At 33.4% G+C, this 21,520-nt stretch overlaps 3 protein-coding genes and 1 non-coding gene across 5 annotated transcripts; 2 read left to right on the top strand and 2 right to left on the bottom strand.

Annotated features, from left to right (window-relative positions):
• The first annotated feature begins 2,492 nt into the window (after positions 1-2,492).
• On the top strand, positions 2,493-6,300 carry LOC144572474 (fasciclin-like arabinogalactan protein 15). The gene is made up of 2 exons (XM_078322062.1): positions 2,493-3,833; positions 5,949-6,300. Exons 1-2 carry the CDS (start codon positions 2,555-2,557, stop codon positions 6,011-6,013), a joined length of 1,344 nt encoding a protein of 447 aa, XP_078178188.1. The 5' UTR covers positions 2,493-2,554; the 3' UTR covers positions 6,014-6,300.
• Positions 6,301-13,011: 6,711 nt separating this feature from the next.
• Positions 13,012-17,159, bottom strand: LOC144572659 (DNAJ heat shock N-terminal domain-containing protein). The gene is made up of 6 exons (XM_078322312.1): positions 16,708-17,159; positions 16,407-16,503; positions 16,126-16,215; positions 15,588-15,653; positions 15,402-15,470; positions 13,012-13,352 (listed from the first exon to the last, which is right to left on the bottom strand). The coding sequence occupies exons 1-6, from the start codon at positions 17,049-17,051 to the stop codon at positions 13,215-13,217; spliced, it is 804 nt and encodes a 267-aa protein (XP_078178438.1). The 5' UTR covers positions 17,052-17,159; the 3' UTR covers positions 13,012-13,214.
• LOC144572898 (U1 spliceosomal RNA) lies at positions 15,071-15,231 on the bottom strand. Its single transcript, XR_013517825.1, has one exon. It is a non-coding gene; the product is annotated as a U1 spliceosomal RNA (small nuclear RNA).
• Positions 17,160-18,048: 889 nt separating the features above from the next.
• Positions 18,049-21,123, top strand: LOC144572765 (two-component response regulator ORR41-like). 2 transcript variants are annotated; one of them, XM_078322440.1, is made up of 3 exons: positions 18,049-18,151; positions 20,148-20,418; positions 20,770-21,123. In XM_078322440.1, exons 2-3 carry the CDS (start codon positions 20,152-20,154, stop codon positions 20,935-20,937), a joined length of 435 nt encoding a protein of 144 aa, XP_078178566.1. In that variant the 5' UTR covers positions 18,049-18,151; positions 20,148-20,151; the 3' UTR covers positions 20,938-21,123. The 2 variants fall into 2 exon arrangements, with proteins under 2 accessions (XP_078178566.1, XP_078178565.1); XM_078322439.1 differs by lacking the exon at positions 18,049-18,151 and having other exon boundaries at positions 20,085-20,418.
• Positions 21,124-21,520: the final 397 nt, after the last annotated feature.

The raw sequence follows: 21,520 nt of genomic DNA, 5'->3' as shown, positions 1-21,520 counted from the left end.
TGCCCTGCGTGCGGGTCCCGCAGTCCCAGAACAGCTAGTCCTAACGCGTTATCGGTGCAGCTCCGTTGTCAGTCTCAAGTAAGTAGTAAGTGATAAAGAAAAAAAATAAATCATTGGCTTTGGCTGCAGTAAGTAGTAAGTTTTATATGGAGCGACCTCTCCAGTTCTTAAAACTAAACATATGTCCCATAGATCCATTCAAAAAGACGCCTTCAAGCCTACAAAAGTAAAACTGAAAATAAATTGAAATTGTCAAGCACTGAATAAAAATTGAATTATTTTAATTTGTAAACTTCTACATTTATATAATTAATTTTTAATTATTTTTTATTCGTTATGTCATCGATTATTAATATGGAAGAGAGAACGAGAGTCAATAAAAATATTTAAAAAGTGATATCTTTAAAATAAAACATTTTAAATAATAATTTACATTACAGTTTAAAAAATAGAATGAAAATGCCACGCATGTTTTTAAAAATAAAAGTAAATTTCAATACAAATGCCCTTACAAAGATAATAAGCAAAGTCACTGGGAAATTTATAAAACAATTTTTTTTTAAACGAGGGGACCAATAAATTATTTTTCCTTGGTACAATATTCACTTTAGTTGAGAAAATGTAGTTGATTAATGTAACCCAAGCTTCTAAATAGCTAGCTATAGCGCCGCTATAGCGGTTTTGGACCCAGAAAGCTAAGTTACGGGCTAAAACTGCGCTAATCAAGCTACGACCGCTATAGCGGTAATAGCGGTCCGCTATAGCGCGTAGCGGCAATAGCAGCAATAGCGGTCCGCTATGCTACATGGGTTATGATTTTGCAAAAAAAAATTTCTGAAAACATGATTTTGCAATTTTAATGGGCCTTAATATCTAGATTGTTTTTTTTTTTTTTTACTTTATTAAGCTATATCAATAAAATGGAACATGTGCGGGCTATACCGCTATATCAATTAAATTTTGTATCATGCATTAATATATGGTAGTGGTATATTTTGAATATAAAATATATCGATAGTTTTTGAATTAGGGATATTTTGAATGACAATTTGAACTTTGTATTGGTTTAATATGAATAATATTAGAACTTCTTAATTAATTTGATATTTTTTTTCTTGATGAGACATTTTTACTAGGCAAAGCCTTCTATGGACATAAGGACCTATTTGTAAAATGAACATATTTTTATTTTTAAAGTTCAAACAGTCGATCCGAACCGTTCATCTTGTTCTCCATATTAATATGTGCTTGGAGACCAAATTTTACATTTTTATGATTTTTTTTTACTATTTATTAAGATGGGTACAAAATTCAATGGTCTGAATTTGATATTTTTTATACCCATCTTAATAAATAGTAAATAAATTCAGAAAAATGTAAAATTAGGTCTCCAAAGATATATTAATATGGAGAACAAGATGAACGGTTCGGATCGGCTGTTTGAACTTTGAAAATAAAAATATATTCATTTTACAAATAGGCCCTTATGTCCATAGAAGCATCACTCTTTTTACTATTAGTAGAAATATAAAATATAATTTTTGAAATAAAAAAACGCTATTTATAATAGCTTTCGCTATAGCTCCGCTATTCGCTAAAGCTTTTTTTTTTGTCTCCCCGCTGCACCGCTATAAACGCTATTTAGAAGCTTGATGTAACCTATATACAAAGGAATAGAAAACTACAAATGTCTCTAATATTGTTGAGCATAACTTTTTATATATAATATGATGAAAATAATATTCTAAACTTGTCCTTTTTTTTTAGAAAATAAATGATACAATGTTATATGACATTAATGATTAGTACGAAGACTTCAAATTTTGATTTGAAATTTCTAATGGTTGATTTGAGTCAGTCAATATGATATGGACATCCATGGACATCCAAAACTTGTAATTTTTCTTTTAAAAAAACTACTACTAATTATAAAAATCTAGATTGTAAAAAAAAAAAAACTATATTTTCTCTATATAATAAAAGTATAAAATTTACAATTTACAATATTTGAGCATAGATATCACATTGAGAAATTCAAACCGACATCTCAGAACTCGAGTTCAAAATTAGTTATGATATTGACTAATCCAACTATCCAAGCATCATGTCATTTTAAATATTCATACCAAGCAACCAATAATTAAATCTAAACAATTATTCATCCTATATTCAAAAGCTTTTATTTCTTATATTTGGAACATTTAATCTATAATTAATAAAAAATTGTGATTTTTAGAAAATATACTACTTTGGTTGGTTATATGAATGATGAATAAAATTAGCAGTACGGGGTTTCGTCCAGTGCGTTCGAAACGGAGAGGAGAAGATGTTTAATTTTTACTATTAGTATTGAGTATTGAGTATTGACTCACCAACCTTCCCGGTCTGCTGTCTTCCTTCCTCCAAAAAGCTCATAGGCTCATAGCAGAAAGGGAAATCCCAACCCACCTAAATAACAGTCTCAAGTCTCAACTCCATCACAAATCCCAATTCCCCACACAGAAAGGCTCAATATCTTCCTCCCCTTCCCTCCCTTCCCCTCCATCTCTCTACCATGGAGATGGATCATCTACCTCTCCTTCTCCTCCTCTTCTCCTCTCTAACCCTCCTTTCCCCTACATTCTCCCAATCCTCCACCTCCACCTCCACCTCCACCTCCACCTCCACCCCTGCCATCAACTCCAATTCCGTCTTAGTCGCACTGCTCGACTCCCACTACACCGAATTAGCCGAGCTGGTTGAGAAGGCTCTTCTCCTCCCCACTCTCGAATCCACATTAACCCTTCACAACCTCACCATCCTTGCTCCTCAGAACTCTGCTCTAGAACGCGACCTCGATCCCGAGTTCCGGCAATTCCTCCTCCAGCCACGCAATCTCAAATCCCTCCAAACCCTTCTTCTCTACCACATCATACCCAATTCCCACATCGATCCACTCCAAACCTCTGATTCACACGACACTCTCGCTGGCGAGGCTGTCCCGCTGTCTCAGACAGCTGTCACTGAGCTCAGATCCATTGTTAAACCTGACGGAGTCATACATGGGATAAAGACATTGTTAATTCCCAAATCGGTGCAGGAGGATTTTAATAGGAGGAGGAATCTTGCCGCAATTTCTGCTGTTTTGCCAACTGGCGCGCCGGAGGTGGACCCACGCACTCACAGGTTGAAGAAGCCAGCCCCGCCTGTCCCAGCCGGTGCACCACCAGTGCTTCCGATTTACGATGCAATGGCACCGGGACCTTCTATTGCTCCCGCACCTGCACCGGGTCCCGGGTCTGGAAAACACCATTTTAACGGGCATGCCCAAGTGAAGGATTTCATCCAGACTCTTTTGTTGTATGGTGGCTATAATGAATTAGCTGACATTTTGGTGAATTTGACTTCCCTCGCCACCGAAATGGGCCGTCTAGTGTCGGAGGGTTACGTTTTGACGGTTTTAGCCCCGAATGATGAGGCCTTGGGGAGGTTGACGACTGACCAGTTGAGCGAACCGGGTGCACCAGAGCAGATATTGTATTACCATATGATACCGGAGTATCAGACCGAGGAGAGTATGTACAATGCGGTACGGCGGTTTGGGAAGTTGCGGTACGATACCTTACGGCTGCCGCATAAAGTGGTGGCCCGGGAAGCTGATGGGTCGGTGAAATTCGGGACGGGCGACAAGTCGGCCTATTTGTTCGACCCAGATATTTACACTGATGGGAGGATTTCAGTGCAGGGGATAGATGCCGTGCTATTCCCGCCTGACGAGGCGGTCCCACCGGCGATGGGTGTATTGCCGGCCGATAGGAAGCCGCCGGTTATTGTCAAGAAGAAGCATAAAAGAGGTTTGTGCTCTTTAACTTTTTAGTGCAATTTTTTATCATCCATAGACGATAGATTCGTATACCATCATGCATTTTCATAGATTGTTAATTATTCTTCACCTTTTTTTATTTGACTAAATATGTCTTGCATTTGAACATTGTGAAAACATAAATTGATACATTGTGGGGCAAATTTGGGATCAACATGCAATTATGCAACAACTAATGAACTAAACCTAACATTTTGTCGCTTTTAATTAATACGCATGATGACTTTTCTTAAATTGTTTTTAAGAAAATTGGGTGGTTGTTAAAACTTGTAAATTATGTGCACAACTAAATTAGGATTATAATTGCACACATAGGAGGCATATATGAATTGATTGATTACTTAGTTCAATCACTTGAGCTAGGATTACAATTCTCCTCTGTTAGCTTTTACTTTTAGTATTTTATTTTATTTTTTACTTTTAAGAAGTCTAACGAGGGATCTATCATGGTGGCTGTCATTATCAGCCTCAGGGTTGCATATTTGCAGAATGAACCTCTTGTTTTTTTTTAGTTTGCAAAGTGATGAGAATATATATGCCTGTTCATATCTAGCTGGCTGTTGTTGGGTCGGCGGGGTTATGAGTTGGGAAGTCAAAATCAGACTGGTTTATTATTATTATTATTATTATTATTATTTTCTTCTATACGGACTTCGTATACATACTGTGTGCAGGGAGGCATACTTGTACTTTTGTTCTGCGTGTAGGCCTTGTTATTTTATTATCTATTCAATTCTTAGTTGGGTTTTAGCTGTCATTCAGTAGACCTCCATTATTGTCACCTTCCCTTCAATTATAACCTTCCCAAAATTTTATTTCGGACCGTTTCTGGGCCTCTGCCCACTGGCATCACGCATGAAGACCGGAATTTTATTTGTAGAAATTTGTATAAAATAATATCAGGCATGGAAGGAGCCGTCAAATAATTTCAAACTCCAAAAATAGAGCTGAAAGTATTTTTTTGATCCATTAAATCAATCACACAACACAGACGTTGAGAATCTGTAAAAAGAGAGAGAAAATATTTTTTAGGTTCCTTCTGTGGCATATTTTGTGGGCCAAATTTTTTTTAGGAGTCCTATACAATCTAAATCCCACTGTACTTGTTTTAATATTTTATATTATTTATATTAATTTCTATAAATAAAAAAATTCTGCACAAACACACTTCATTTCAATCCCTCTCTCTCTCTCTCAAGAAAAAAAAAAAAAATGGAACATACCGAACTGGTACCCACACCATTTTGTCTTCATTATTAGTTAAATTGACATGCCTAAACTAAGAATCTTTTTTTGTCCTTTTACACAAGAACTTAGCATACATTTCACTCACATACTTCCTAATTAAAGCTTCAATTTCAAATGAGTTTATGTTGAAATTTGATCTATAGATTTTTGCTAGGGAGACCATACTGTAATTTCGGTGATATCTTATTGTTTATTGATCAGTTGAAGTGAAGTAACCGGTCAGTGAGAAATCTCCATCCAGTTAATAATGTATATTTAGAGCATTACATTTCTCTACAAAAATAATTGAAATATTACATGTGTCACATTGTTCTTGTTTTTCTTAATGCTTAAGCAATTCCTTTTGTTTTCTCGTGTTAATTATTATTTTAGAGAAAATAGCTTTCTACCTACCATAGGTCCATAGTCCAGAGAGAGCTTTCTTTTTTATATTTATTTATTTAATTTAAACCCCATTGGGCCAGCAAACTTTCTATTTTACAATTTCATCATGATGTAATTTTAATAATTTTAGGCATCTAGGTGTCCCTCACCTAACAAAAAATATAAAAAATGTCGTGCACATTTGTTCAAATGTTATTTTCTCTTAGCATCCAATTAAATAAACTGATGGAATGTCATATGAGTTCGTTTGCATGTTGTTTTCTTATAGCGACGAAGATGTGTACTTTACATTTCATTGAATTGCATGCTTAGACTTTGACAATGAAGTGTGCCCTCAAGGAACTATAATAGTGATATTTAATAACATGTTGTTGTGTGTTGATTCTTTATTAGTTAGTTCAGATAAATTACAATTTAGGTGCTAGTAATTAATATATTTATACTTCAATTTCAGGGAGAATATTGGAAGCTGCGTGCCAAACATTGGGTGTCATGACTCGCATGTCCTTTTGTCAATAAAAATAACAAAAATAATAAAAGAGATAAACGAAGCTGCATGTCAAAGATGAATCAAACAGTTGGCTAGGAGAAGAAGTTTTAGAGAGTTTGGGCTTCACTCACGACTTCTTAACTTTTCTGAAGCTTAACAGGGCAAACAGCTGCCTTTGGAAGATATATATTATAGTAATAATGGAAAATTAGAGGTGGAAAATGTAAAGTTGTTCATACTCAGAGTTCTTGGTATTGGACTGTCGGTGTATAGCGAAATTGTGTTTTTTTGTTGGTTGGTTGTTTATTCTTTTTGCGCATACTATTTTTGATGTCCTTGTTTTCAAAAGGTTGATTAAGCAACTTTATAAAAAAAAATATATATATGATGATTGTAAGTGATGTGACATCTAACCTGTTTATTAGGGGCTCTTTATTAGGCCGAATCCTTTATAAAAAAATATATATATTATTCCATAGGGGAGACTTTCTACAAACATTATAGCAAACGAAATAATTATAACCAAAGAATAGGATTCTCAAGAAAAATAATCACATTCACACCCCTAGACCTTAGTGACTTTGAAAAGTGAAGAATAAAGTTCAGTTTTTGGTGCAATGATACACAAATCATGTGAAATTGATCCAAAGATTAACCATTCAGATTCTTGAATCTTTAAACAATATTTATAATAACCATCCAGATTTACTTATGTATGAGATTTTATTTTTGGTGTTTAAACTTAAATTGCAGGGTTAACACCGACTTATTTATAATAATCAACTAATTATGTAAACCATGAGCACAAAGAATACAATGTGTCCTCCATTTTATGCTTGTACATAGTAGCAAGTTTGTAATGCAGGAAAAAAATAGACAAGTTGGTTATATTACATATAAAATTTGGAAAAAGTCTTGTTGTTTTGTATACAAGTAATATTTCAAAATAATGGTATTTATATAATATAAATAAAAAATATTCTTGAATTTTGTGAATATATGAGAGACATATTATGTTGTTTGTACAATCTATCAAACTTAAATATAATTCAGAGATATGTCAAAAAATAAATACATATATGATATGGATGTTTTTGAACTTGTTATCAGGTAGGGGAAAACGACAGAAAATCACGGGAAATTAATTGAAGTACGGAAATGTTAAATAGCAATGGAACGAGCTATTCTCTTTAATTAGATTGTTTAATATTTCAAATTGAGGCTGACCGCCTGATTTCAATTATAAAACTGTTTTCTTGTGTTTGACAAGTGAAGTAACGCATTCATTATATCCTTTCAAAGTATTGATGGTTAGCAGTAAAGTAAGTACATAAAATAATATTAAATAAAATTATTGAAATATCATCATACACTATGCTAACCTAAAAGTAAAGGAAAAAATATTGAAAATTAAGCGATTAGTGTTTTAATTTACTTCATTTATGAACGTTTGTAATCATAGATTTCTTCCGTTCGATGCATTATGAAAGTGCTTTAATTAATGAGTTACAAAGTCTAAAGAGAAAATAAAAATAAACTTGAAGCAAACGTGTGAATGAGAATTAATCTAATCATCTAATGAGATATAAGAGTAGGATTCTTAGGCCAAAATATTTTGAGGCAACAAGCTGTCGTTCATTTATATTTATAGATTGAAACTAAAAATAATAATTCAAATCGTTAATAAATCAGTATTATAAAGGTAGCTGATCTTCAAAAAAATCTCCAAGACATGTCAAGTCACAAACATTTTCAATTAATCATTGTATTAACCATCAATTATTATAAAAGTTAATCATATGTGGCTGCAAATTATTTGACTTTTAATTAATAAACATTCATCTTTGTGTCGGTACACCTAATTTAATATACATAATTAATAATTTATTATGAAATAATCTATTAGTTTTTTTTATACATTTGTTCACATTACATTTTATTTGATAATTTGTCTTATTTTTGAGGCGAAATACAAAAAATAGCGTTAGTAAAAATTAAAAAATAATAATTGAATGGTTAGAAAGATCCTTAGAATTGGGATTGATGGGTTTTTAACTTTTAAAGAAGCCAATAACTTGAGGAAGGAAACCAACAGGGAAGAACCTCCTTTTTGCTTCTTTTACAGACATGCTTTCTAGTCCAAATGGCAAATGCTATGGCTCTTTCATTTATTTGAGATAATAAATGCGTTGGAATAATTATATTTTTATTCAAGGTTTTGGTACACTGTAATATTTTTTTAGATATTTTATGCTAGAATTGAACGTGCGTTTCTTATTAGAATTGGAATAAAATATTGTTATAGTAAAGTAAAAGTTGCTTGAGAATTATATGCAATAGAAAGGAGAGAAAAATGAGGTTGCCGGACTTTTTAGTTTTTAGAGAGAAATGCGTTGAAATTTCGAGAGAGAAACAAAGTCGGTAGGAAAAGAGAAATATCGCTGAAAATTAAATCTCAACAGCCAGCTTAACTATAACGGACATTGTTCATTCCCTCATTAAAAATTATTATATAAATAAAATAGATTAGTCATAACATGTTGGGATTAATTATATTTAAAAATACTTGTTTTGTTGTCCACTACCATCTGTTTATAGAATTAACATTTAAAAATCAAATTATGTAACCTACTTCATTAATTTATCAACCTTGTAGAATTTAAAAATCTACTCAATAATTAAATCAGTCCCGATAATTAATTTGAGGTGTGACTTGATATTACAGATCAAAGTCGGAATGATCGAAATCGAATGGGACTGTACAACAAACAGGAATTCCGAAATATTTATTGAATTTTATTTAATTTATAACTAATGGTCTAATTCAACTTGCGACAGTGTTATAAATGTTGGGATTTCGGGTAGGATATAGTGCAAAAATTTGATTCAGTTCATCAATTTGTTCACTATCTGAGAACCATAATTCATGTATAAAACTAATTCCAAGATTAAAATAGAATTTACCACTAGACGCGCAGCGGAAACTTAAAGCTCTAGCAGTAATCTTCTTCGATTCGTACACCTCGTGTCAGATTCACGCAACAACAACAGCAGCCACGTCTCTATTAGTATCCACACGAACAAGTTGACGAACAACAGCAAGTCGAAGTGCTAGCGCCAACTTGGAGTCCCCTTCTTGTCTTTCTGCTTTTCCTTTTTGTTTCTGACTAAGTGCGAATTCAGACATATCAGATTTTCGGTTTCATCCAATAAATCCGAAAATCCCTATTCATCTATTTTTAGTCTCTTTTTTTATCCGAAATCTTTTCTCCGTTCTTGTCTGAAAATATATCTATTTTCGGCTTTTTACTGTTTTTGGTTATGTCCGAAAATTGCAACAGACAGAGAGAGAGAGAGAGAGAGAGATCTGAAGAGATCAACTCCGAAAATAACATATGCATTATATTTATAATACAATACATCTGTTGGCTGCATTCTTTCAATTCACACCCATTCAGATATGTATATCTAATCATATCTGATCATATCATATCAGAAAGAGGAGGGTTCAAATGCCTCCATGTTTTTGTGCCTCCATCATGCCTCCATCTTTTTTCATCATTTTCAAAGTTCAAACAGTCGATCTGAACCGCTCAACCTAACCTCCATACTAAAATATGTTTGGAGACCGAATTTTATATTTTTAGGAATTTTTTTACTATTTTTTTAGATAGGTACAAAAATACTGTTTTTAGATGGTTCAGATTTACTGATTTTGTACCTATCTAAAAAAATAGTAAAAAAATTTCTAAAAATATAAAATTTGGTCTCCAAACATATTTTAGTATGAAGGTTAGATTGAGCGGTTCGGATCGACTATTTGAACTTTGAAAATAATGGAGAGAGATAGAGGCATGATGGAGGCACAAAAACATGGAGACATTTGAACCCTAAAACAAAGTATTTTGGGCTCATATTTAATGCAGCCCAAAAAGACTTAATCCATAATTAATTAACTATTAATTAAGACTTAAAATATTCTGATCTATTAGTACATATCTAACAATAAATTGTGCCATCAATTCGGCTTCTGCTTTATAGAAGCCTCGAGAAATATTTTAGCCCGGAGAGAAATATAGGAATTCATGAAAATTTTAGCACAAAAGAAATATTTTTTCTTTTTTCATACTATTTTAAAATATTTCATAAGTACCGTTCAACATACTTTTTCCCAGCATTATTTGAGAGAATTCCCACAAACTTATAAAAAATTATTATTTTGTAGAAGGAAATTCAGTCCAACTGAAATTTCCTTTTCTATGTTTTTTTCATGTCAGTAAGTTCTTGCAGATTACTTCATATAATCTATGCTCATTGAAATATTTAGCTGTATGAATGAGAATTTTTTTATATGTAGAAATTATTAAATTAGACGTACGGAAATAGAAAGAGTGTCTTATTTCTAACAAATAGAAAGAGATCTAGTTCATTGAGTCTGATTAAAATATTATGAATCGGACTCAATAATTCAGATCATTTGATTAGAGGAGAATCAAGTCCTGGTCCACAAATGGTCTAAAAGAAATTTAATATTTGAATTTAGACTATTGAGTCAAATCTTTCTATATTGTTGAAAATGAAACACTCTTTTTATTTCAGTACATCTGGATTTAATAATTTTTATAAATAAAGAATTACCGTATGAATGCGGGTCAAGATTATAACAGATTATTTTTGACTTCATGCAGCACACAAACCATTTGTGGCGCTAATTTGATTCTACAGTCCGTGCCTTGTATGGGATTTTTTTTTTAAATAGAATTACATTGAAATAATTTAATAGAATAAGCCCAGACTGTTGGAATTTTCGAAAACTAGCCTCTACCGATCCCTAGGATCGGTGGAGCAAAAAAAACACATCCTACACCGATCCCTAGGATCAGTGCAGCCCATTTATCACTCCACCATTCTCTTGCCGCAGAATGTCACAGAAAATCAGAAAATCAAAACAAAATAGCCCTCCACCGATCCTGTGGATCGGTGTAGTTTTTTTTTTTTTTTTTTTTAACAGAAATTTCTAATTGTTTTTTTGTATTAAAATATTAGAAATGTTGAATATATTTCTTTGAAAATAGATGAAATACAATATAATTTGATTTATTAGAAAGACTGCAACAAATAACCCGGATCAATATTTTTCAGGCCGGATTTTTCGCGGCTGTAAGAAAAATTAATATATTTCTTTATGTGTTATTGGAAAAAATTAAAAATGCTTAGATTCTGAGTTATTGATCCCGGTTCAAAAGTCACTTCTAGGTAATCTAGAAAATATTGTGATCCATCTAGTACATTTAATTAATAAAAAATTGTTTCTATTTTGAGAATTCTTTTTGAAAAACAATCATTAAATAAATTAAATTTTTTGTTTTTTTTTCAAAAATAGATACAACTTTTTATAAATTAAATGTCCTAGAAAGATTACAATATTTTCTGGATTACATAGAAGTGACTTTTGAACCGGGATCAATAACTCAGAATCTAAGCATTTTTAATTTTTTCCAATAACACATAAAGAAATATATTAATTTTTCTTACAGCTGCGAAAAATCCGGCCTGAAAAATATTGATCCGGGTTATTTGTTGCAGTCTTTCTAATAAATCAAATTATATTGTATTTCATCTATTTTCAAAGAAATATATTCAACATTTCTAATATTTTAATACAAAAAAACAATTAGAAATTTCTGTTAAAAAAAAAAAAAAAAAAAACTACACCGATCCACAGGATCGGTGGAGGGCTATTTTGTTTTGATTTTCTGATTTTCTGTGACATTCTGCGGCAAGAGAATGGTGGAGTGATAAATGGGCTGCACTGATCCTAGGGATCGGTGTAGGATGTGTTTTTTTTGCTCCACCGATCCTAGGGATCGGTGGAGGCTAGTTTTCGAAAATTCCAACAGTCTGGGCTTGTTCTATTAAATTATTTCAATGTAATTCTATTTAAAAAAAAAATCCCACAAGTCATACCAATGGAGGGGTATTCCACGAGTTTGTGATTATGAAGATTATACAAAATGCTTCATAACTAAACACAATTTTTTTTGGAAGCTGGCCAGGCATATTTTTTAAGGTTGAGTTCCAGTACATCCGTTGAAACCGCATGTTCTTCTCATGTTAACTAATAACTGGTGAGCATGCTGAGTTTCCTTGCAAGCGCTCCAATCGATATGAATCGACACCTTTCTGTCTCACGGTCACGGGCAACTCTCGCTGCTCTGAATCCCTTGCAGCAATGTAGTTACGTTGCTTCAGTTTGTATAATTGTATTGAATCCCCTGGGTTATTTTAGTTGGGCTTTATTTCTCTGTGTTGTAGTTTCTAATGAATAGTTTGAGATAATGAATTGGGCCTTTTCAGGCCTTTTTTTTTATTCTAAAAAGTGAGCTTTAAAAACTGATAATGATGTACTGAACTAAAGTCCCTAGGCCTGAGGTGTAATTCTTGTATAATAGAAATGTGTTCATTTGAACTTGGTCAGTTCTTCATTCAAGACTCGCAATTTCTTAGCTTGAGCATGTTCTCTCATTTTTTTTGTATATTTTCTTCTCTCAATTTTAAGCACGAGAGGCTTAAGGCATTAATTAAACGGACATGTCATTATTTAAAGGGCGGACAAATTAGACATTTATGAAAAGTAATGCTTTTAAATTCAAAAATTTCAGATTAAATTAAAATAAAGAGGTTGTTTCTAAAAAAAACCCTCACGGGAATTGTTTCAAGTGCAGTAAATTTTTGAACATTTTTTTTCATTCTAAATGGGAACATGATTTGGCATGTTCAGATTTTTTTTTTTTTTAAAAAGAAAAAGAAAAATGGAAACTAAATAGAGAACGGAAATTTTATGAATTGAAGTATATACTATTTTTTTTTTATCATCTCACTTTTAATATGGGAGCTATATCATATATAATGTTTCATCTTATCATATATTTTCATTTCATAATATAATGTTATTTAGTATCCCACTTGGATACCATTATGATGCGTTCAAAATTCTCATGCTCAAGGAATAAACATAATGGAAAGACAGAAATAAATGATGGATAATATTTGTCATTAATTAGGTACAAAATTTTACAGCATCTCAAAACTAGCTGATAAATAAAAAATAATAAACAGATGCAACCTAGACATCTCTATAATAAATTTAATTGTAGTTTACATTGCTCTGTGGCATTATTTTACCCTAAATTAATATTGTGAAAGTATAATTAAAAAAAGGAAACAGCATCATAGCTTCTTAGTAATCTCTTCCAGTGCACGGTCATAGTATCTCATTCTCTGTGTGCAATTAATGGCAGAGTCAAAATCCCGCCTGTAAAATGCTTCTTTAAAGGATTTCGACCATGCTTCCAGCTTCTTCTCCACCTATTTACCAATAAAGTGCATCTAATTAACAAAGAATTACTGTCCATCATAATCTGTGTACGTGAAGGACCATTCTGACATTGTCAAATGGAAATGGGGACAAAAAGGGGATTTTTGTACAAAACTTACCAATAATTTTCTTAGTTTTAGAGGGGTTCCTAACAAGGATTCAGTGATCTGGTGGAATTTGAAAATGTCTCTTAAAAAATAAAGTTTTTATTTATTTATCAAGTAAAAACAAAATACTAACCAAACAAAATTTGCAAAATAACAGTTGGCAAGGGGATGTCAGTTGCATGTTGTGCGAACAAAATTTGCCCCTATGTTAGAAACATATGGTTCTTTTTAGGTATGGGACAAGATTTGCAATGTCAATGGCACGAGATGACAGATATATTTGACTTTGCTCTATCTCTTCAACATGTACAACAGAATGCCTTTTACTAGTATTTAATGCTGTTTGTTGGAGTGTATGAAAATTGCGAAACGATATGTGTTTTAGAAATGGACAGTTGTCTACTGTTAGAAATATTTATGCTTATCAGATCTCTTATGTCATATTGGGCAGGTTTAAACACAGAGGAGACCACAAAGCATGTGCAAGACTGGATGCCTATAAACATGGATGAAATACCTCTTCAAAGTGTACCTCCTACCAATACACCAATGCTTACTGGTACAATGGTACCAGATCTGACTATTGGTATTGCGTCGGGCGGTAGAGCAAGCTATGACTAAACTGACATTTCTGCTTGCTGCACAAGCTGCCAATTGCCATAGTTTTTGTGGTCGTATTAGTTGTTTGAATCCTGTTTGTTTTAATACTAGTTGCTTTTATGTGGTTGTTGTGCTCCCCGCGAGACAGTTGTAAAAGATGCTAAGTAGATACAGGATTACCTAGGCAGGGTTTGTTTTTTAGGAACCAAAGGTCGATGATATCAAATTGTTGTGAGACTTAAGCTGGCAGCTTCTAGCTCCTGTACCAGTACAGGTACAGTCAAGCAGGTAGTAACCATGCTTTGTCGATGACCATAGTGTAAAGTACTGAGACCTTTGAGACCATGGGTTTATTATACAGGAGGGATTTTGCTTTCTTTACATTTCGTTATCAGTTGTAAGAATGACTGTTGTTACATAATAAATTGGGCTATATTGCCTTTTCATACAAAAAAAAAAAGTTAACTAGAAAATTAGATACATAGAATGTATTGCTTAACATGTCACATCTAAACCCTAGAAACACGGAGTCAATGAGTGATAATTTCATAGAGTTGACATGAACAAGGTGATAATTTATATTACCAAAATTAATTCATGATATCTAAAATTAATTTATAAAAATATTAATTGATTACTCAATAGGAAATAAAAATCAAAAGAAAAATTAGACCTAAAGGCGGACTAAACTTAAGCCACCTCTTTAGGTTGCTTATGTTCAATCCTCCTGCAGCCTATGGCCTAACTTAATTTTAAACTTGCACCTAGTTAAATCAACCTACCTAAATCACGTTTAGTGACGTTTGGATGAAGTGAGAATAGCTAGAATAGCGAAAAAGCTGGGTTAGGCTATTCTAAAAGTTGGAGTTAGGCTATTCTAACAAACATCCAAACTAAATCACGTCTGGTGACTTCAGGAGGCCTTAGTCACATATTTCACAATTTAGGTCTCCTTCAAACATCACCAAATTAAAATTAAAGAATGTTTAAATTAAGAAATGGCAGGGGCCGCACGAATGCGTACCCTCTCAACCACAAATTATGACGTCCACTCTGCCACTTGGGCAGATGGTAGGCCAGGGCTCCAACCAAGTGCAAAGTGGGCCCCTAACCTAGGCCATGAGTCTTGTGGATCACTCATCGACTCCGTCCAGGTAAGTACCTTTCTACGCTGCACCCCTCCCCTTTTTTATAAACCCTGCTCCCCTCCCATCTTTTAGTTGCAAAAATGAGACATGCACCATGATATATGCCAACACAGTTAGATACTTTGCAATTAAAACCCTAAAAACTTCCCTCGTTTTACAGGAAATTAAACAGTTCTGAACCAACCTGAGATTGGATCTCATATAGAGATTTAGAATTCTTGGCATCTTCAACTGCTTCACGCATCACCATCATCTGCACAGAGCATGATATAGGGGCTTCAATTACTTATCACACTTTGACAAAATATACACTCTATTAGAGATTTAGAGCTTAATAATATGAAAAGTACGCTGCACTATGCCAAATTACCTCGATGAGTAGATTTGGATCTGAGATTGTTTTCTCTTCATCAACATGTACTCCCTCAAGTTTTAGCTGTCACAACAAAATAACACAGCAAGCAGTCAGAAAAAAAATAATTCTTTTTGTATTATGCGAGATTTTTTAAATCTTTGCAATTGCATCTGCAGTAGAGAACTCAATATTGATGTCTAGTTATTCCAGTGGCAGATTTCTGATAGGGAAATTAAGGTCCGGATACGAAAATAGCGAACTATATCCTAATTTAGGCATTTCATCAAATGTACTAAATTGAGGTAAATTAGACGGATATTGGTAAAATTGAGGAACATAGGATCATTGCATAATGAGGCAAACAGTGACAAGCATATTCATGAAAATATAATTAGACTTGCATGTTTGGCCAAGTAAGGGGTTAAACCGGGCTGGCAAGGTCTTGAACTAGGGCTTCAGATTGGTTTGAGGCACTCTGGGTTGGGTAAATTTGACTTGCATGTTTTTAATAAATATTTAAAAAAGAAGAACATTTGTTGAAAAGGAAACAAACCAGGTAAAGAGCTCTTGATAAAGGTTTCTTGAGGGTGTGATATGCATCTATCATTCGAGCCGACTGTTCAGCTGCAAAAGCTTTCTCCTTCTGCATAAAAATAATGTCATATGCAGTAAGAAAATAAGAGACATATTTTTTTATTTTAATGGATTGTGCAGAATTGAGGTTTCTTTGAAGGTACAAAATTCAAAACCTGGCAAACTAACCATGTAAGGCACCAAAACTGTAGTGTACTAATTAATGCTCGGTTACCATTAGAAGTTCTTACTGAAATGTACCTCAGATTTCGAATGCACCAGATCTGGGTGTAATTTCTTTTGCCAGTTCTTGTAAATGCCTTCTAAATCTTCTTCCTTTATTTCATACATTTTCTCGCTGAGTAATTGAAAAGAAACACATCAGATACTATCAAATTCACACAAAAAGTACCAAAACATGCAATTTCTATAATTCTATTGGTAAGAACCTCAATCAAAGCATCAAAATAAAGCTAGGTAATGGATGAACTAATAGAAAAGTGCAAACTTGATCAACTGTCGATTGTTAAACAACTATCTCCAAATTGAAAAGCTAACTTACATTCCAAAAATATGAAAATAATCGAGCGAAGTATCCACTGATTGAACAGCGCCGCAAGAACCGCACGCAAGGAAAGGCCCAGACTTGGGCCCCACCGTGCCGCAATTCCAGCAAGAGGAGCACGACGACGAGTTGGATGAAGTGAGGTTGCGTGAAATCGTACCAGCTGGCAAGTCAAGGAGGTGATTTCTCCCTTGTGAGTCGATTGGTGGAAGGAAGGAAATATAAGGATAAATGCATGTGGAGGGTTTCAGAGGGCGGAGATGAGAGAGGGGAGAGGTACTGGATATGTGCCGGAGTTGAGACAGACTGGAGAGGATAAAGCGATTTCTTTGGCTCCACATTTATGGGAGAAATAGTCTAGAAGAAGAAAAAATAAGAAAGGTGGTTTTATTCTACTTAAAATTAAAATTGCAGGTGAGGATTATTTGGGATTCTTTCTGTTCGTGAAATCAAGTTTTCCAGAAAGCTTCTACTATTCCATTAGAGGAAGAGTTGGGGGTTGCGGGACGGAGTTCGCATCCTCCGGACCGTCCGATTATAATCTGGGCCATTTCGGGCCGATATGGAATGCACGGGCCCATTTAATATTCGTGCCGAAGCAGATCGGACAGTCTGGATCTAAAATCAAAATTTATGTTACCAAAGGTGGTGTTCCGTGATTCGGAACGGAATAGGCATGGGCTGGATCCAATGACATGTTAGATGTTACATCCATTCCAATGGAGCGCGCATCCCTCTTTCTCACATGTGCCTCGCGCTCTTTCTCACGCACGCCCCTCTACTTCTCCGGTTACTATTGATGCCCGGGCCTTACGCCGCCGTCGCTCGCTCTCCCTCGCTTCCACTCTCCATGCCCTTCAATCGCAGAGCAGCTCTCAGATCCTCTCTCGATGCTTCCTAATTCTTAAAATTATTACTTGGTATTGCTGTATTGTATCATTGAGTATTCCGTCACTTGTAATTAATTAAATTTTTATAACTTGGTTCTTATTCCATCTTTCAATGTTCATATCCAGGTATGGGGGGGGCTTGATGACTCATCATTGAGTATTCCGTCACTTTCATTTGATGCCTCAATGTGCCATCATTGAGTATTCCGTCACTTTTATTTTAGCATTATCCAACTGCTCAACAAAATGTGACCAAAAGGGTGTCCTAACAAAATGTGACCAAAAGGGTGTCCTAAAAAAGATCTCTAATCTCTGATGATGGAATCTATATTTTCAATGCATAATTAAGCACATCGAATTTAGTTTTGTAATCTTTTTGTTAGTTTGGTTACTGCCCATGTTAGCTTATAAATAATTATTATTCTTTTTTTTTTTTGCGCAATTTTACCTCATACAAGTTTGGCGTGTTCCTCATTTGATCATCAAATCTGTTGTCCTCACTTGACATGCTTGTAAGAGCATTGAGCAGCTGGAAATGATTTACAATGAATGTAAGTATTTTGCTGATGAATTATAACAATTTTGCTTATATAACTATTTTTTAGAATAATTAATTTATGATTTTATAGGAGGTTCTTTTATGACCTTGAATTGATTAATTTTCTTTCTCTCTTTTATAGTTGTTTATTATTGTCTTCATTATTCTCAACATGAGTCCTATTAGTAGTGTATGGCAAAAATAAAGTTCTATTCGTTTGGTTCAGTTTATTTCTACAAACAAAAAAAAGGTAATTCCGATTGTTACTTGTTGTTCAGTTTGAACTGAGTGATCAATGAACTTCTATATCTTGGTACCTATACATCAAAATGGAAAAACATAATTAGAAACATAATATCATGAGGAACAAAAAACCAAATATAAAATATAAAATTTTGCTAGAATGTGTGAAACAAAGATGTAGTAAAGTGCTAAGAATGGAGGTGAAGCGAGGTGACAACAAAGGGGGAACAGTTCTAGGGTTTTTCTTTCCTTGATTTAGGAAAGTGAGATAAAAACATGTTCAATTTTAATTTTTACTAGATAACTCAAATAATATTTGATTATGATTTGTCTGATTGAATAAAGAAAGAGAAAATTACAATTGATAAAAAAAAAGAACGAGAAAAGTACGAGATATCAAGTCATTTTTTTTATCCTCTATGTTTTTTAGTTTGGATGAGAAAATACTAGCTCTAAGGTAAAAATAAAACTTAGAGAAAAAAAAATTCGATGGATATGTGAGCAATTACCCTTTTTTAGAGGGATACATATATAATAATATTCATAATTTATAATTGGAGCTGCATGGGATCTTATGAGGGTTCATATCGTCTGACCTCTGAAAACCTTGCATTTTATTCTCCAACAGCTATATATTAGGTAAACTTAAACTGTAAGGGATCAAATGGCAACTCGTTTTGTGACATATCATGACAGTATCTTTAGTTACATTAGTAAATCTTATTTCAATCTTGAAATCACCAAACCGAACACTTGATCTTGTTCTATGTCACAGGCAATAATTGTTCCCTCAAAATTGAAAAAATTGGATTTAATTTGGTACAACAAGATCAAGAGGTCAAAAAATCATGGCACAGAATTATTGACAATCAACTGTTGTTTTTTTTGACTTTGTTCTTGTACTAAATGAACTAAATATTCTATATTTTTTTTGGAATATGCATTGCTTGTGAAATGAAACAATATCAATGGTCATGTTTGTCATTTGAAGTTTTAAAGTTCAATTATTAGGCAACAATTAGTGTTGTCATGATGTGGCAACCAAAGAATTGGAAGTGGGCTGCTCACTTAATTTATATCTCCAACTTTCTTATAGAAGGGTACAAGCATTATTTGCATTTGGCAATGTCTGTTCTAGAATTGGAGTACAATTCAATACGAAAGATGTCCTTTTATAAAATGCGCAAGAAGTTCAGTAAATTGATTGTTAAAGTTGCATAAAAAGAAGGGGCATGATTTAGACAACATCTGCATGCAAAAATTACATTTGCAAAATCAAATAATTTTATATTAATTTAATTTAACAAATATTAGGTATTCGCGGTATGACCAAAATTCAATACCGTAAAATTAACTGTTATGTACGGATAGAAAAAATAAATAGCATTATTTTTGTCATGGTAAATGACTAGAAAGCGCTGGATTATTGGATAGATTCAGTGACCTTTATCAATTAAATGTCTGCATGGAAAAAGTAACGGTTACTCGGATATGTTTCACCAAACTAAGATTTTCTTATTTCTTCTGTATCGGGCAATTAATTTCAGTGCACACAAATATTTCATCTTCTTCGATAAATAACGTGCAGTGGTGCACAAGAGGATTCATCTTAAATTAGAGTATAAGATTAAGTAGTTTGCCAAGGTTTTGAAACTATCTAAATTTTCTTCCTAATATTTTTCATATTTGTCTCTTAATTATGTTTTCAACTCTTTTTCTTTTTATTAAACATGCATCTTTTAAATTATCTGTATGGCAAGGAGCAGATTCATGACAGAGATCACCTCCAGTTTGCAAACATGTAACAATGGACCTGATGCATTCACTGAACGTAGTGCATCGTTTGGGATTCGGCGTGCACTACTTGTTGGTCATAACAATTATGCTTGGACGATACTCAAAATATTGCTCCAACAATTTGGATTTGATGTTGCGGAATCAGAAAATGGACTATCTGGCATGAAGCGTTTCCATGATGGAGAAAAATATGATGTGGTGATCATAAATAGGTACATGCCCATCATGAATGGATTGCAGGTATCATTTTAATTTTCATACTTTTTTAATCTAATTGAATACCTAATTTTCCAAAAAAAACATAAAAGGAAAATATGGAATACCTATAAAAAAGGTAAAAGTTCATAATAAAGCCAGAGGCAAACTTTACAAGTATTTTTGCAGTTGCATATATTCTAGATTTTCATAAATTCTATTTCTTTGCTTTGGTTCTTATCTAAAACATTTTTTTAAGGACGGTGGCATATCACACGAATTTCATCCTAATTGTCTCTTCAAGAAGAAAAACCAATTCAGTTCAAATATCATACTTGTCTCCTGTCTACAGGTTTCGTTTAATAACTGTAAGTTTTGCTTTCTTTATTTGGATAGGCAACTCATCTTTTGAGGAACATGGGATTTATGATAAAAATTGTCGGCATTTGTTCTGATGATTGCCATGAAGAATTTCTGGAAGCTGGGGCTGATGCTTTCCAGATTATACCCATGGACCGTATCGAACTTGCTGCATTGCTTGAAGCAATTGGCCTTATCAATTGAATTACTTAATTTTTATATGTTTGCTGTAACATGATTATGGCATATTTCTGTTATTTTTCTAAAAACTAGCTAGGAATCAGAAATTCAGGGTAGTTGAAATTGCATGGCCTTTTCCATAGTGGATATCATGTTACAAAAATAATGTGTGGTTATAGTAGTTGTTTATTTGTATCAGTATCCGTATCAGTATCATTTCATCTAGAATTGAATCATTAATTATTAATTACAAGAAGGATAACCTTTTTGAAGTAAGAATGTTAAAACCATAACCAATGACGAGAAAACCATATCAATCAATCTTTGATGCATGTCCTGTTTAGTTCAGTCATGGTGGCGAAAAACTTTGCCTGAACTACACCTAGCTGCTACGAAGACTAAATGAGCAATTATTAGCTTGACAGGTTCAATACACATTTGCTATGGAACGGTACTATTAACCCAACAGTACAAACTTCATAATAAGGGTATGAATTACCAAACTTCAACACCATCAACACAAATAATAAATTTAAATGTCTAAACTGATTTGAACTGGTATGAATTACCAATGCTGACTTCAACACCATCAACAAAAATACTATAT

This window comes from Carex rostrata, chromosome 20 (assembly GCF_964058835.1).
Source record: "Carex rostrata chromosome 20, lpCarRost1.2, whole genome shotgun sequence".
Taxonomy (NCBI): Eukaryota; Viridiplantae; Streptophyta; class Magnoliopsida; order Poales; family Cyperaceae; genus Carex; species Carex rostrata.
This window is presented reverse-complemented; position numbering and strand designations above follow the sequence as displayed.

What these genes read in the sequence shown, in the direction of transcription:
- LOC144572474 (XM_078322062.1), top strand. Translation starts at nt 2,555, where the DNA reads ATGGAGATGGATCATCTACCTCTCCTTCTCCTCCTCTTCTCCTCTCTA. An exon ending in CAAGAAGAAGCATAAAAGAG is followed by an intron (nt 3,834 to 5,948) that starts GTTTGTGCTCTT and finishes CTTCAATTTCAG; the next exon opens with GGAGAATATTGGAAGCTGCG.
- LOC144572659 (XM_078322312.1), bottom strand. Translation starts at nt 17,051, where the DNA reads ATGTGGAGCCAAAGAAATCGCTTTATCCTCTCCAGTCTGTCTCAACTC. An exon ending in TATTTTCATATTTTTGGAAT is followed by an intron (nt 16,504 to 16,707) that starts GTAAGTTAGCTT and finishes TCAATTACTCAG; the next exon opens with CGAGAAAATGTATGAAATAA. An exon ending in TGGTGCATTCGAAATCTGAG is followed by an intron (nt 16,216 to 16,406) that starts GTACATTTCAGT and finishes ATTTTTATGCAG; the next exon opens with AAGGAGAAAGCTTTTGCAGC.
- LOC144572765 (XM_078322439.1), top strand. Translation starts at nt 20,134, where the DNA reads ATGGCAAGGAGCAGATTCATGACAGAGATCACCTCCAGTTTGCAAACA. An exon ending in CCATCATGAATGGATTGCAG is followed by an intron (nt 20,419 to 20,769) that starts GTATCATTTTAA and finishes TTATTTGGATAG; the next exon opens with GCAACTCATCTTTTGAGGAA.